General features: G+C 43.5%; 1 protein-coding gene across 1 annotated transcript in view; it reads left to right on the forward strand.

The window, feature by feature from the left end:
- LOC310798110 (ribonuclease inhibitor-like) overlaps positions 1–13,564 on the forward strand; it is a gene marked incomplete at both ends in the record, with an annotated part of 39,153 nt that overhangs the window by 22,240 nt on the left and 3,349 nt on the right. Inside the window, one exon of the mRNA XM_083660603.1 lies at positions 9,821–9,994. Within this exon, the coding sequence (XP_083516729.1) occupies positions 9,821–9,994 (174 nt within the window). The remainder of the gene's footprint in view (positions 1–9,820; positions 9,995–13,564) is intronic.

The raw sequence follows: 13,564 nt of genomic DNA on the forward strand, positions 1-13,564 counted from the left end.
CCAGTGACGTTCAGGACTAGGCCAGATCACAGGGTGATTTGGGGATGATTTAGACGTCTACGCGGGAACGTCAAGCTGACGTCGAAATATGACCGTTACCATGAATGGGCATGTTCAGTTATTCTCCTATGTACAGTGTATATTTAGCAACTTTATACATAAAGCTATAATTATGTCCAGATTAACAATTTTATGCTACATTTTCAAAAAATATAATACCACCCCGGGATCTACAACTTACAGGCCGGCTATTCTACCGCTACGCTAACTATTCGCTGAAATGTTCTGCTGTAGGTTGGAGTAATATAGCCTACTGTTTCAAAACATGGACCCCTTGTTATTTTTATACCAGTATAACATCCATGGAGTCGGGACAGTTTTATTAAAAACGATAGCTAATTTAATTCAAAACTGAATCTGGAAGAATCATTGAGGGTCCCCTCAAAATTTACAAGTGTCACCAGCCTATAACCTTTGTTTGCCAATGCTCCTGCACACAGAAACAGGTTATGAGACACGGATAATACATAGCCTACCGTATATGATAGGATTATGGCAGAAACTTGTTTTTTATTTAAAACGTTGGCGTCAAGTCTGACGGTCCCTAAGCACTCGCCTCACCGCCCGCAGCACATAGAGACCAATGTTATTTGTCCGGCTCGGAGGATCGTTCATTTAGGTGAAAATGAGGTTGTAGCTCGTTGTCTACCTTACTAAGATGGGGAGGCGTCGTGTGTGCAGTACACGCTTCGTTTATGAGCTATTGATCCGGGAAGTGCGAATCTGTCAATATATTTGCAACTTTACCAAACTTTTGTGGATCGCACATCACAGCATGTAACAGTTTACAATCTGTGTAAGCAGAACCCCGAAACATGCAACTCCCAACTCAAATATTTACACCTCACAGTGTATTTTCTCTCTTTCAAAACAATCTGGCAACACGATATGCAAGTGAGACAATTGCAGGATTCCCCCGCAATTCATCTCCTCGTAGTCCCACCTCCACGAATAAACAGTTTGTTAATCAGCAGATGTCCACAACTGCTGATCACTCGGATTTTGGATAAAAAATAGCCCAGGCTGAGAAATACGTGATTGATTGCAACCATTTAGTTATCCTCATGGATATTTCAGTGGTGAGTGAAATTAGTTGGATAGTGATACTTGGGCCAGATCTGACTCGTCATGATATGACTTGAGCTGGCCCCGATTGGGCTCTCTCGATTCGTCCGGGTCCGTCCGTGCTTGCTGGGGTGTTTTACAACGAGCGGAGGTGCGGGCCTGATTTCACTATAACTTGATATCAAATGGCGTGGCGGGCCGTGAGTTTGAAACCCCTGGCGTAAACCATTGCGGGATTACTCCCCCTTTATAAAATGAAAATATGCGGGAATTTCCAAAAAGATGCGCCAAATTTTAAGCCCTGCCTCTCTCTCTCTCTGCCTGTCTGTCTGTCTCTGTCTGTCTGTCTATCTGTCTGTCTCTGCCTGTCTGTATGTCTATCTGTGTGTCTGTCTGTCTCTGTCTGTCTGTCTATCTATCTATCTATCTATCTATCTATCTATCTATCTATCTATCTATCTATCTACCCCTACCACTTTTTCTGAAAAATTTCTGATGATGTATATAATGATGTCTATAATGTTTTACTGCTCTTAGATTATGTGCAGATTATTATGCAGTGTGCCTGGCAGATTGGAATATGGAAATATGCATCTGCCACGTCTATTGTCACAAACCAATCGTGTTGTTTTCTGCACGACATCAGATGTCTGACTGTCAGCATGCCAAACGGACACTTTATTATGAAATTGTTGAAATATGACAGATCCAGAATCGGTCGAACACCGCCTGACCTCTTGGTTGTGAGGAAGTAACAGGAATAGAAAGCGCTCTGTACTTCCCTCAGGGGAACTCGGGAGATCGTCTCTTTTAATAGAAGGTCTTTCCAAGTTTTTTCCAGTTGGAAAAATACTTTCCAACTGGCCCTTGAATGGGAGGGTGTTGTTTTGAATTGCAGAGTTTAACCTGTTGTCATTGTGTTCCAAAGCCATTTCTGGCCCTGGGAGATTTCTCTTCACAGCAGGCTGTGTTCTGAGAGGGCCTGAGGAACATACTCTGTATGGGTCTGTATGTTTCATTTGTTTCAACAGCAGCTTTCAACCCACCGTGCTGCTGTTGTGTGCGCGGGGGCCCCTATGAAAGAGAGTGAGAGCATTATCTCTTGTAGGATTGCTCTGTCTCTCCTCTGGTATTGTTGTAAAGCAGGTGAGAGAGGAAAAGTCATGTCTTTTTGAATGAGGCCGCCTAGGCAAACACCGCTTCCCCTCCTGTGATAGGACAGAGAGCGAGGCTTCCCCTCCTGTGACAGGACAGAGAGCGAGGAGTAGGTGTGGTTACTGACGTCCCAGAGAGGAGGGGGGAGAGTGCGAGCCGGAATCTCACTTCTTTCAGAGTGAGCCCACGTGGGGAGAAATGTGAATTCTGGTGCATTTCTTCCCCTCCTGTGATTGGACGGAAAGGGTGAGTCTTATAGGCCAATCAGGAGGCTTGCTTTTGTCTGAGGTTTTCTGCTGTAAAACCTCTGAGGCCCTCTCAGAGCACCGCCGAGGCAGCGGGCCTCCCGTCCAGAGTGAAGCTGAGCATGGAGCTGCCGGCACGGCCTCTTATGGAGGGAGAGTGAGCTTATTTGACGGCATTGTGGAAGTCACCAAGCTTTGACACACACACACGCGCGCACACATGGACACATACACATACACATACAATGAATGAATGAATGAATGAATGAATGAATGAATGAATGAATAATTATTTTATTTGCGTGTCATGCCACATTGTGGCCCATCCCGCATGGGATTATATGACACAGTTACACAAAATATATACATTTTCTTTTTCTTATATTATCTATACATTTCATTCCTCCTCATCAACCAAGCCTTTTCTAAGAAAGTGGCAAATGCAAAAGTTTCATATTGGAAGAGCCGTATGAATTTTTCAGTCTTCCAACCACACAAATTCATTTTCTTTGTCTACCTTATTAAAAAAACTCTGCCTGATAGTATTATAGAAGGGACAATAGAATACAAAGTGTGTTTCGTTTTCAACTTCCTTAAGTTCACACAGACTGCACAGTCTATCCTCCTCAGCAGTGCCCACAAATCGGCCTGTCTCAATATGAAGGCCAAGTATGCCAGCTCTGATTTGAGCACATAGAGAGCGCTTTTTCTTAGACAGATTATACAAAACATAATTCTCTGTGCCGTACACATGCTTTATTTCACAGAAGGTGCGAAGTTTTGGTTTGTAACATATATCTGATGCCCATTTATCCTTTACTTTCTGAAAAATAATGTCTTTCACTACACTAATAACTATGAGTTGCTTTCTGTGAAAATCATCTTCCAACCCAGCTCTTAGAAGGACATCATGCATGTCCCTAGCCCATGCTCCGTTTACCATCATATCCCACTCAAAGACCTTTCTAGAGATTCTGTTGGTATTCAGACCCAGTATCCTATTCCAAAGTCGCATCATACACATACTCCAACGTACCTCATTAGGCTCCCACCCCATATCACCCGTGACAGCCAAGATTGGTACAAACTTATGTACGCCCAAAAAGTATCGTATGGCTCTGTTGTGAACAGCCTCACTTTTGGGGTACTGTTTAAATCCCCACACCCCTGCTACATAGTCCAACACTGGGCAAACACAGGCTTGATATAGTTTGGAGTAGGTAGAGAAACCAATATCCTTCAGAGCCTTTGTTTTACCTATAAAACCCCAAGCGCTCTGTTTGCTGATTCAGCCAACAAGGTAGTGCCTTTTAGGAAATTCATGTGTTCGTCAAGAACCAGTCCAAGATATTTATAATTCTTTGTATAATTCAACACCTTATCCCCAAATTGAAATGGAAAAACACTTGTACGCTTGGTTGGGTTTTTAAAATGCATGATTTCAGTTTTCTTTTCATTTATGGACATTCTCCATTTCCTACACCATTTATCTGCACATATCAACATCTTTTGTAGATCGACTTCTGTTTCTGCCATCATAATGATGTCATCAGCATAAAGCATACACATACACACACACATACATACACACACACACACATACACACACATACATACATACACACACACACACACACACACACACACACACACACACACACACACACAGCTTTGTGATGTTGTATTAAAGGCGCGAGCCTCTTTCACAGCTTTATTATTATTATAAAGCTGTGGTCCAGCGGGAAACATTTTATTTAATCGTTTTCCTGCTTTAGACTCAAAAAGTGTTTTAGACAAACTAGCTTTCTGAACGGCACCAGCCCCATCTGGAGAATTGGGCTTTGGAGCCGAAGCCGTTAATGTTTATACACTATTAAAAAACACATGACACTTTATCTCTGATATCTTAGTTTTAAGAGGGAGGGGGTTTATAGTGTTTTTATTACCAGGCGGGTGATATTAGGCTTTAAATCAAACTCCACTGCTATCTGATATTTGAGCTGCTTGGCTGGTGGTGAGGACCGGGGAGAAGGAGATGGGATAGGGGGGACACTGAGCTGCTCCATCCTCTTCATCTGAGCAGGACTAAGCGGGACTGGAGCTGGAGCTGCAGAGGAGGAAGAAGCCCTCTTCTTTCCCCGGGCGCACCTCCTTCATGAGGGCGATGGCACCGGTCTTCCTCCCTCTCCCTCCATGGCGGTGAGGTGGAGCTCATCCCGAGCCGCCTGTGTGGACGGGCCAAATAAGCCGGTTGGGGTTATCGGCCCTTCCAGCAGCGTTTGGTGCTGTTGTGGCAGGATGGAGCTCTCGAGTCAAATGTACCTCTGTGTAGAAAAGGGCCCATAATGGCCCACCGTCAGGCCTGTTCTTGGGGCAGTCGATGCCCACGAGCCGGCGCGCCACGACGTAATGATGATGACATCATCAACGATGACAATGATGTCATAGCATAGAGTTCACCTGTGAGGTCATCGGCGATGTCAGACATAGCACCGATGATGTCATAGTTCCCTCGAACGTTGTGACATCACCAATGACGTGATGTCATACACCGGAACGCGACCATATAAACACAGTGTTCCGTGACGCTACATCTCATCCGAGAGATTCCTGCTTTATTCAGGTATTCTTACTCCCCTAATAATGTCAACCATTAGCACAACTAATCCCGGACCCGAATTGAACCCCTGCTGTCTTACAACCAGCCAGGCCCTGCTGACCAACTGCCTTACACCCAGAGAGGTCAACAGTGGTAATTCAACCACATCCCAGGACCGACCAGTCGGTCCCTATCTCCATCTCCGTGATTCTGATCGATCACAGCCTGTGAGCCTTCATCCACGATCCAGCACACTTCACGAGGCAAGCCTAGAAGCCTTGCCCCCAGCAAGCCAACAAGCTTCGCTACACTCTGGATCTGAGTTGTCCAAGCCATGGTGCAGGAGGAAGTTATTGTTGACGCCTGGGCCAGCTGCATGATAGCCGTAAGAGATGCCACCACCTCTCCCACCACCTGGGCGGGGACCTTGCTGCTCCAGTCTTGCAGGGAATCGGCGGAGGAGGCCAGGACGATTATGTTGTTCTGGGCAGCCCGAGTTTGAGTGGCGCTCTTGTGTGCTTTATCTGAGAGCCGTAGGAAAACAGCGTCTCTCTCCAGCGGCGGGGTGGGTTTTCTTTGTCGTAGAAGGAGGCACCAGGCAGGAGCACGGGGACCAGGCTGTCTTCAAGTGGAGGAGCAGAGGGGAAGCCTCGGTCTGTCTCCCCCTCCACCCGCGTCATGTCCTCCCACCGCATAGCGGGACCTCTCGTGGTGCCCGGCCGGGCAAAGGTGGAGTGTTTCAGCTCATGCAGGCTGGGCAGGGCGGGCCAGAGAGGAGGAGAGCTGCCCTCGGCGCGCGCTGCTCCCAGGGTGGGAAGCTCCAGACCCAATCAGCGAGCCGCCGTGGAAACCAGGCCAGGAAGGTGGAGCCGCTACCCCGCTGCTGCTGGACGAGGGGCGGCAGGCGGAGGAGGCAGAGGGCGACTGGGCGTCGTCGAAGGGTGGGACGGCCGCCCAGTGGAGAGTGGTTCCCATCCTGGAAAAGAACTCCACTCTGCTCACAAGCTCACCACACAATAGCCCTGAAAGTCTGTACAGATTATATATATATATAATATATATATATATATATATATATATATATATATATATATATATATATATATATATACACACACATTATATACATATACATTGTGCTTATGTGTGTATGATTTGTGTGTGGGCCACCCATCACAAAGGGCCACTGTGGGGCCACCTTTGTGAAATCTGCCTGACTGAACATGCATTTGTGTTGCTTACTCAGTGTGGGTCCACCCTATACGCTCACTACACAGCTTGTGTAAGGCCTCCAACACTGTAAAGGCCCCGCAAAATAATAATAATAATTGAGCAAAGGAACTTGCATTGATCAGAAGTGACAACTAATCGATCCATTGCAACACTAGTGCACAGCAATCCTGCCATTTTGGCCTGGAGGAGACACCTCTGATTGGCTGCCACGGTTCTGTGCTGTTGTCCCATTGGCCAAAAGCAGCGCTGTCAACTCTTACCTCTTACCTTCAACACTCTTTCGGCCTCCCTCCACCTCCCCCAAGTGTTTGGTTTAGCATGCATTCATGTAAACAGTAGCTAGTACTACATCTAATCAAATCAACTTGTATTTCTATAGCACCTTTCATACAGAAAATGCAATTCAAAGTGCTTAACAGTATAAAGAAGTAGAGTAAAAGACAATAAAAACTGGAAATACAATAAAAACAGTAAAAATACAATAAAAGCAATACAGCAAAGTAATGAAATTATACAACAGTGGTCCATAGAGGAAAAGCAAAATTAAAATATGAAGGAGGAGGAAGTCAAGGGAATGCAAGGCTAAAATATGTTTTCTTTTAAAAGTGTGTTTGGTTTGTGATGCTCTCAGATGCTCTGGCAGGCTATTCCAGAGGAGGACCATAGACACTCAATGCTGCCTCTCCGTACTGCTTAGTCCTCACTAGGGATGTTCATTTTGAAAATTTTCCATAATCGATAATCGGTGAAAATTAACGATCAATTATCGATTATCGATCATATTAATACTTACCGTATATATTTTTAAATATATATATATATATATATATATATATATATATATATTTACAAAATGAATGCCTATGGCAGAAAATACGAAAGACAACGTGTTCTCCTCAATTAACTCTTTATTTCAATGTGTCTCCTCTCCAACACTCTGCTGTCCCCGGCGCATGCCGGTGTGAATTTCCCATGTTTAAAACAGTTTTGTTGGCACAAAGGCCCGTGCCCAGCCAGAAAACTAGAGACTATATGAAGCTACACCTCACGTTAGTCGGCTGTGCAATGGCGTGGGGCGAGGAGGAACGAATTCCACCCAAACCTAGTCCAAAATATATATATATATATATATATATATATATATATATATATATATATATATATATATATATATATATATATATATATTTTTTTTTTTTTTTTTTTTTTTTAATAATAACAAAATCGATCCAAATTCCACAGGATCGATTCCAATCCTTAACGATCAATTATCGATTTTCGACAATTGATGAACATCCCTAGTCCTCACCCAGGGAACAACTAACAGGCCAGTGCCAGAGGATCTGAGGGGTCTAGAGGATCGGAGGGGTCTAGAGGATCTGAGGGGTCTAGAGCAGAGGTTCTCAAATGTTTTTCAGCCAAGGACCCCTTACAAGATAGAAAATATACCGGGGCCCCCCTTATTCCGATTTGTGATTTTGGGCTAAGCTTAATTGTTTCCACGGTAACGTGCTTGACTTTTAATTTGATAGGTTTGTTATTAGAATGTAATCCATGAACCATTTTAGATTTAAAGCATAAACTATTTTCGTTGAACTATGAAGATTTTGCCTTTTTTTTTTTTTTTTTTTTTATTACATTACGTCATTTAGCAGACGCTTTTGTTTTGTCCAAAGCGATTTACAATATCACAATTAGGGTAACCCTAACCCTAACCCTAAAACAGTACAGAAAACCACTATGCAACACAATCAATGACAGCCAAGATATTTTGATAGACTAGCACCATGTAGGAAGTAGTTTGAGAAGGAATAAGTAACATGTAGCATTTTCTTTTTTAATAAAAAAAAAAAAAAAAAAAAAAAAAATTACCTGAAAACTTTTTGCGGACCCCCTGGCAAAGTGCCACGGACCCCTGGGGGTCCGCGGACCCCCATTTGAGAACCACTGGTCTAGAGGATCTGAGGGGTCTAGATGATCATAGGATACAAGTGTAACCGAGGTGAATCAGTGTTGATTCCTCGTGAGTCCAGTGTGGTAGGGAGTGGATTGGTTAAACTCACTCCCCAGTATAAAGGCAAGTTAATCAGCTCCACCCAGGGAGCTAGCTCTCTTGGTGGAGTGGTTAGTGCCTTTGACTCCCAAGCCGAAGGTCGGCAGTTTGTATCCACCCCTGGGCAAGCCCTTAACATGGGTTGCTGCAAGTACCACCTACACAACGCCGTTATACAAGCATATCTGACAGGTACTCAGGTGCAAGGCTGTTGAGTGATTTAAAAACCAAGAGGAGAATGTTAAAATCTATTGTGAACTTGAAGTGAAGGGACCTCACGGCAAATCGCCAGGTAGGAGGGCCCCTTGGTGGTGGTGGTGTGTGTGTGTGTGTGTGTGTGAGAGAGAGAGAGAGAGAAACAATTACACTAGTGTGTTTAAAATGAGATATTCCTCTAAATATGGCTAAAAAAGATCCAAACATGCAAAAGGGAAGAGGCCCACTGAGAATGGTCCGCCCCCTCTGAAATGAGAGGGTGACTCCACCCCCTGGGCGATATGTATAATTAAGATGTGTTGATATCTGTTATGTACCTTGTTATTTATTATTTATTGTATTGTTGTTTTGTTTGTGCTGGCAACCTGCTCTGGGACTGCAGATGGAAAATAGCAATTTGCTATAATCTGGTGCAAAGCATCTTTTCTCTCTGACATCAATGTTATCTCTGCACATGGTCCCTGACAAATAAACTAAAGTAAAACTAATCAGAACGTGGTCCAGAGTCCCCACGATCATGGTCCGCCGCATGTCCGGGTTGCTCCAGATGAATGATTTTTTGTTTTTCAAAGACAGAAAAGTGGATTTTATGCAATCATTTGGAAGCGGCCACTACATTTATTTAGAAGAAGAGGATGTTAGGCGTCGGATAGCGTCTTCACTTCAAGTTTCTGCTGTGGTTAAAGTGTTAAAAAAATCAAAAATGGAGAAAGGAGCTGTTAGGAATTTAAATGACAAAATTTAATTGGAAGTAATTGTACCTGTTGAGTTTAACGAGTTTAACAAAACAGAGTACATCTTCATGAAGGTGATACGGGCAAATCACCTGCCCGTATCACCTTCATGAAGATGTACTCTGTTTTGTTAAACTCGTAGTACACAGGTACAATTACTTCCAATTAAATTTTGTCATTTAAATTCCTAACAGCTCCTTTCTCCATTTTTGATATTCTACTGTGCCTGCTGAGCTGTTTTGGTCCACACATTGTGTGGTTAAAGTGTTTAAATGTGATTAAAACAACTGTTATTATGATTATTACAATTATTATGACGAGGATTATTATCATTGTGATTATCATCATCATCATCATCATCATCATCATAGGTATATTCATTCAGCATAAAGTTATTGGTATGCTTGTTCTCAGCTCTGTTTTGATAATAACTGATTCTACATTAAATCTGTCATCACAGACTCGTTGACTGTGAACTCTCAGAGGCTTACTGTGAAGTCGTGGCCTCAGCTCTGAAGTCCAACCCCTCCCATCTGACAGAGCTCGACCTGAGTAAGAACAGGCTGAAAGATTCAACAGTGGAGCTGCTGTCTGCTGGACTGGAGAGTCCACACTGTCGACTGGAGACTCTGAGGTCAGACATGCTGTCAGTTCTTTGTTCATTAATAGATGTTATGAATATCATGCTAAAGAACACAGGAGCTGGAGATGAGCACCCAGATACTTCAGGTGAGGTGCAGACTGTCTGAAGAAGGCATCAGGTGAAAAGATGGAGAACTGCACACTCTGTTATTCTTTATATTTAAATAAGTTGTGACCTGATGTTTCAACACACTGTGCCTTCATCAAGGTCACAAAAAGTGTAGACTTTACACCCTAACTTAAGAGATAAATAAGGTTCAGCTGGTGCAACAGTTACCCTGGGGCCTGTACTACGAATGTTGTATAAGAAGATCCAGGATCTGTCCCTTGATCTGGTTTGTCTAAACCAGATCAGCTCGATTGTAGTTAACTTGTACTACGAACGTCGATTGCCACTCGTTAACTCGAACCAGGTTTTTCTAATCAAGCTCTCAGCTCGTGCACATAAAAATGCCCGTGCACTGGAGCTCGTGCCCGCAAAAGAGGCGTGGTTTTTAACAACTGCCAATCAGAGTGCAATATGGACTGCTCCAACTCCTACAGCGCAAGACACGCCTATTTCCTCATTGAATGAAACCGCAAATGCAAATCTGCGTTGGATATTATTACTGTTCCCGAATGACTGTCTAAAGTGACCACTTTTATCCACACCAGTAATTTCTTTGAAGAGCGGTTTCGTAGGCTATCTACAGCTCTCTATCTACAGTCTTTTGTGGAAGCAATGTGTAATCTATCTCAGTCCAAAATCCGTATGTAGTTATAGACCATTTAGGCTCAATGAATAATAATGATCCGTGTCTGTACTTTGTTCAGTATATTGTATTTCAATTTGTAACCGTCAAATAAAATAAAATAAAATAAAATAAAATAAAATCAATGTGTTTAGTCGCACTGATTGAATAATTCCTATAGGCTAATCAATAAAAAAAAGAATGATAATAAAATAAAATAAATGCTTCTGAACTGAATCGACACGGTACGTGCGGGCATAGATTTCATTTATAAAAAATAGCCTATTTTGTGGTCACATATTGTCAGCAGAGTCGCATATCTCCATATTTCATATAATGATGCTGGAAATATGAAGTTCAATCGAATCATACAGGCCAAAAGCAACAGAGTTGCAGCTGCAAAATGCAGGAGTAGCCTAGATATGAATCATGTTAATATGGGATCGCCTGTGTGCAGGTGATCCCATATTAAATTGCTTAGATGTAGGCTATTCCAGCATGTAGGCTATGACCATTTCAATTCCAACCCAACGTCAGTCTCAGCTCCGTTGCGCACACGGCACCGTGCGCTTTGGAGACGTTTATGTAACCTTTTTATGCCGGTTTAGTGATATTTCTCCACTCACTATTCAGCTGCAATCGATCAGCGGGATCAAACAACGTATCTAGGCTACTTAAAAGCACAAAAATGAATATATAAAAACATATTCCAAAGTGGTAAGTAGGGCTTAATTAAAATAGCCAACAAGTGCAAGGCTTTAGTCCTTGATTAACATTAACATTGATTAACATTACTCATTCAACATTACAATTCGTGCTCCTTCCTAGATGGGAAACTCATCCAGAAAGGGGTTGGCCATTTTTCCAAACTGCTGATTTGATTGGTTCGTGGGCGGTGTATTTAAGGTCTAATCTTATCCTTGCAACTTAACCTGCTGCGGACCAGGTTAAGTGTGAAGCATAAGTTGCTATGGAAATATATGTCGGTAAGAAGTTAACTTGCTTTGTAGTACGGCCAAACCAGGTTTAAACCTGAAGTTACCTCGCTAAACCACTAATCTTGCTTTGTAGTACAGGCCCCTGGTCTCAATGAGGACTTTGAGCTCTCATCATACTTATAGCCATGGTCTTAGTCCTAACATGTAGCCATTGGTTCTCTCTTCTTTGATTCCCAATCCTCTTTCCTCAAAAACACTGTATTGCTCATGTGGTTTCCTCATTGGTTGTACTGTATTTTTATTGTTTTATTGCATCTGTAGTGATGCTGTCATTTGGTTGACTTGCTACATTTTAATGTTTGTTTTCTGGATTTCTCTGTGTGTCATCACACCCTGAAGAAGGTGCAAGCCGACACGCGTTGGTGTATTTTAATGATTCAAGCCCATTAAATTAAAGGCCTTTTACGTTTTAATGATTCAAGCCCATTAAATTAAAGGCCTTTTACATTTTCAAACCTCCTTGAGTGCCTGGACCTGCATTTTTATGCCCTTTTGCTTATGAGTCTTCCTCTCCATTTGATTTCCAAGAGCACCGGTGGTTTGAGGGATTCAAAACAATATCTCTAAATTCTCTCCCCAGGATGGCGAAAGCGGCAGGTCATGCCTTCACCATCCTGGGAAAAAATATATCGCCTACAGTTTTCGAGGCTAGCAAGCTATGTAGCTACCATTTGTTTTCTAAGAGGCGGAGTGTTTCGGGGATGCTGCTCTAGCTGTGGTATATGCTAAATACCACAGCTGTGAACCAATCAGATTGCTTGATTTGAGAGAGCCCTTTTATAATTACTCATAGGGCTCTATCTTCCCAATGGCGGTAATTTTGCATTAGCGCCTGTTTCGAACTGAAATAGCGCCGCGCAAAGCCCTAATTGTGGGCGTGTCGGCCCGCTGCGCTTCACGTCATCTCGCCGCACATCTCCGTATAGGCGTGTTTATGCCCAAAAGCATTGTGGAGGTGTGGTCATGCCCATAAAACCACAGCGTCACATCAGCAGCTTCCTCCTTCACTGAGAGTAGAGTGAGAGAGAGAAAGAGGGAGAGAGAAAATATACTATAGCCTAGATGGGGAGAGGGAGAGAGAGATGTGAGGCTGTCATGCATAGAAATCAAATAACGTGCTCATGCGCACCTGTGAATCACCTTATTGCCATTTCACACGCTGAAAACAGGCTGCTGCCCAAACATCTGTAGTATGCTTATGCCTTTTCGGGCTCTATCTCCGCTGCAGTAATATACTGCGTGCGTAATTACGCAGCGTACTGAGAGCCGCGATGAGTGATGCTGCTCTATTTTAAGAAGTTGAATTTCGTTCCACCAGCACACATTTTATTAATCAGCTATTTTCTATTTGTTTCTATTAATATAGGCTACAACAAATCCCACCAATTTAGTCATGTCCCCTTGGCGCACATAAAGACACATGCTTCCGTCACTGTCTGCTTGATGGCGAGAGGGACTTCAGCTGCCATCCGCGCTGTGGAGAAGCTGGTCTTACATGCGTGCCATTGCAGTGAAAGAGGTTACTGTACTTGCCGGACACGTGTTGTGTGAAAAAATTATGCATTTTGAATTGGATTAGGGGAACGAGGGCGCCAGGTGCTGGAGGGGGGTCTCCCCCGAGAAGGTGGTATTATCACAGGAGGACAGAGGGGGTGAGGTGGGTCGTTCTTTCCCGAGGCTACTGTTGGGGTCCTCCGCTGCAGGGGGAGTGGATGAGGCCTCTCTGGAATCTGTCAGAGGAAAGAGACTCTACAGACTCGGTGTGAAAATAGTCAACAGAGACAGGCTGAGCAGCAGGCCGACACCCCGTGGAGGACCAGCCTCGGGGTGGGG

This window comes from Poromitra crassiceps (assembly GCF_964638095.1).
Source record: "Poromitra crassiceps genome assembly, chromosome: 2".
NCBI lineage: Eukaryota > Metazoa > Chordata > Actinopteri > Beryciformes > Melamphaidae > Poromitra > Poromitra crassiceps.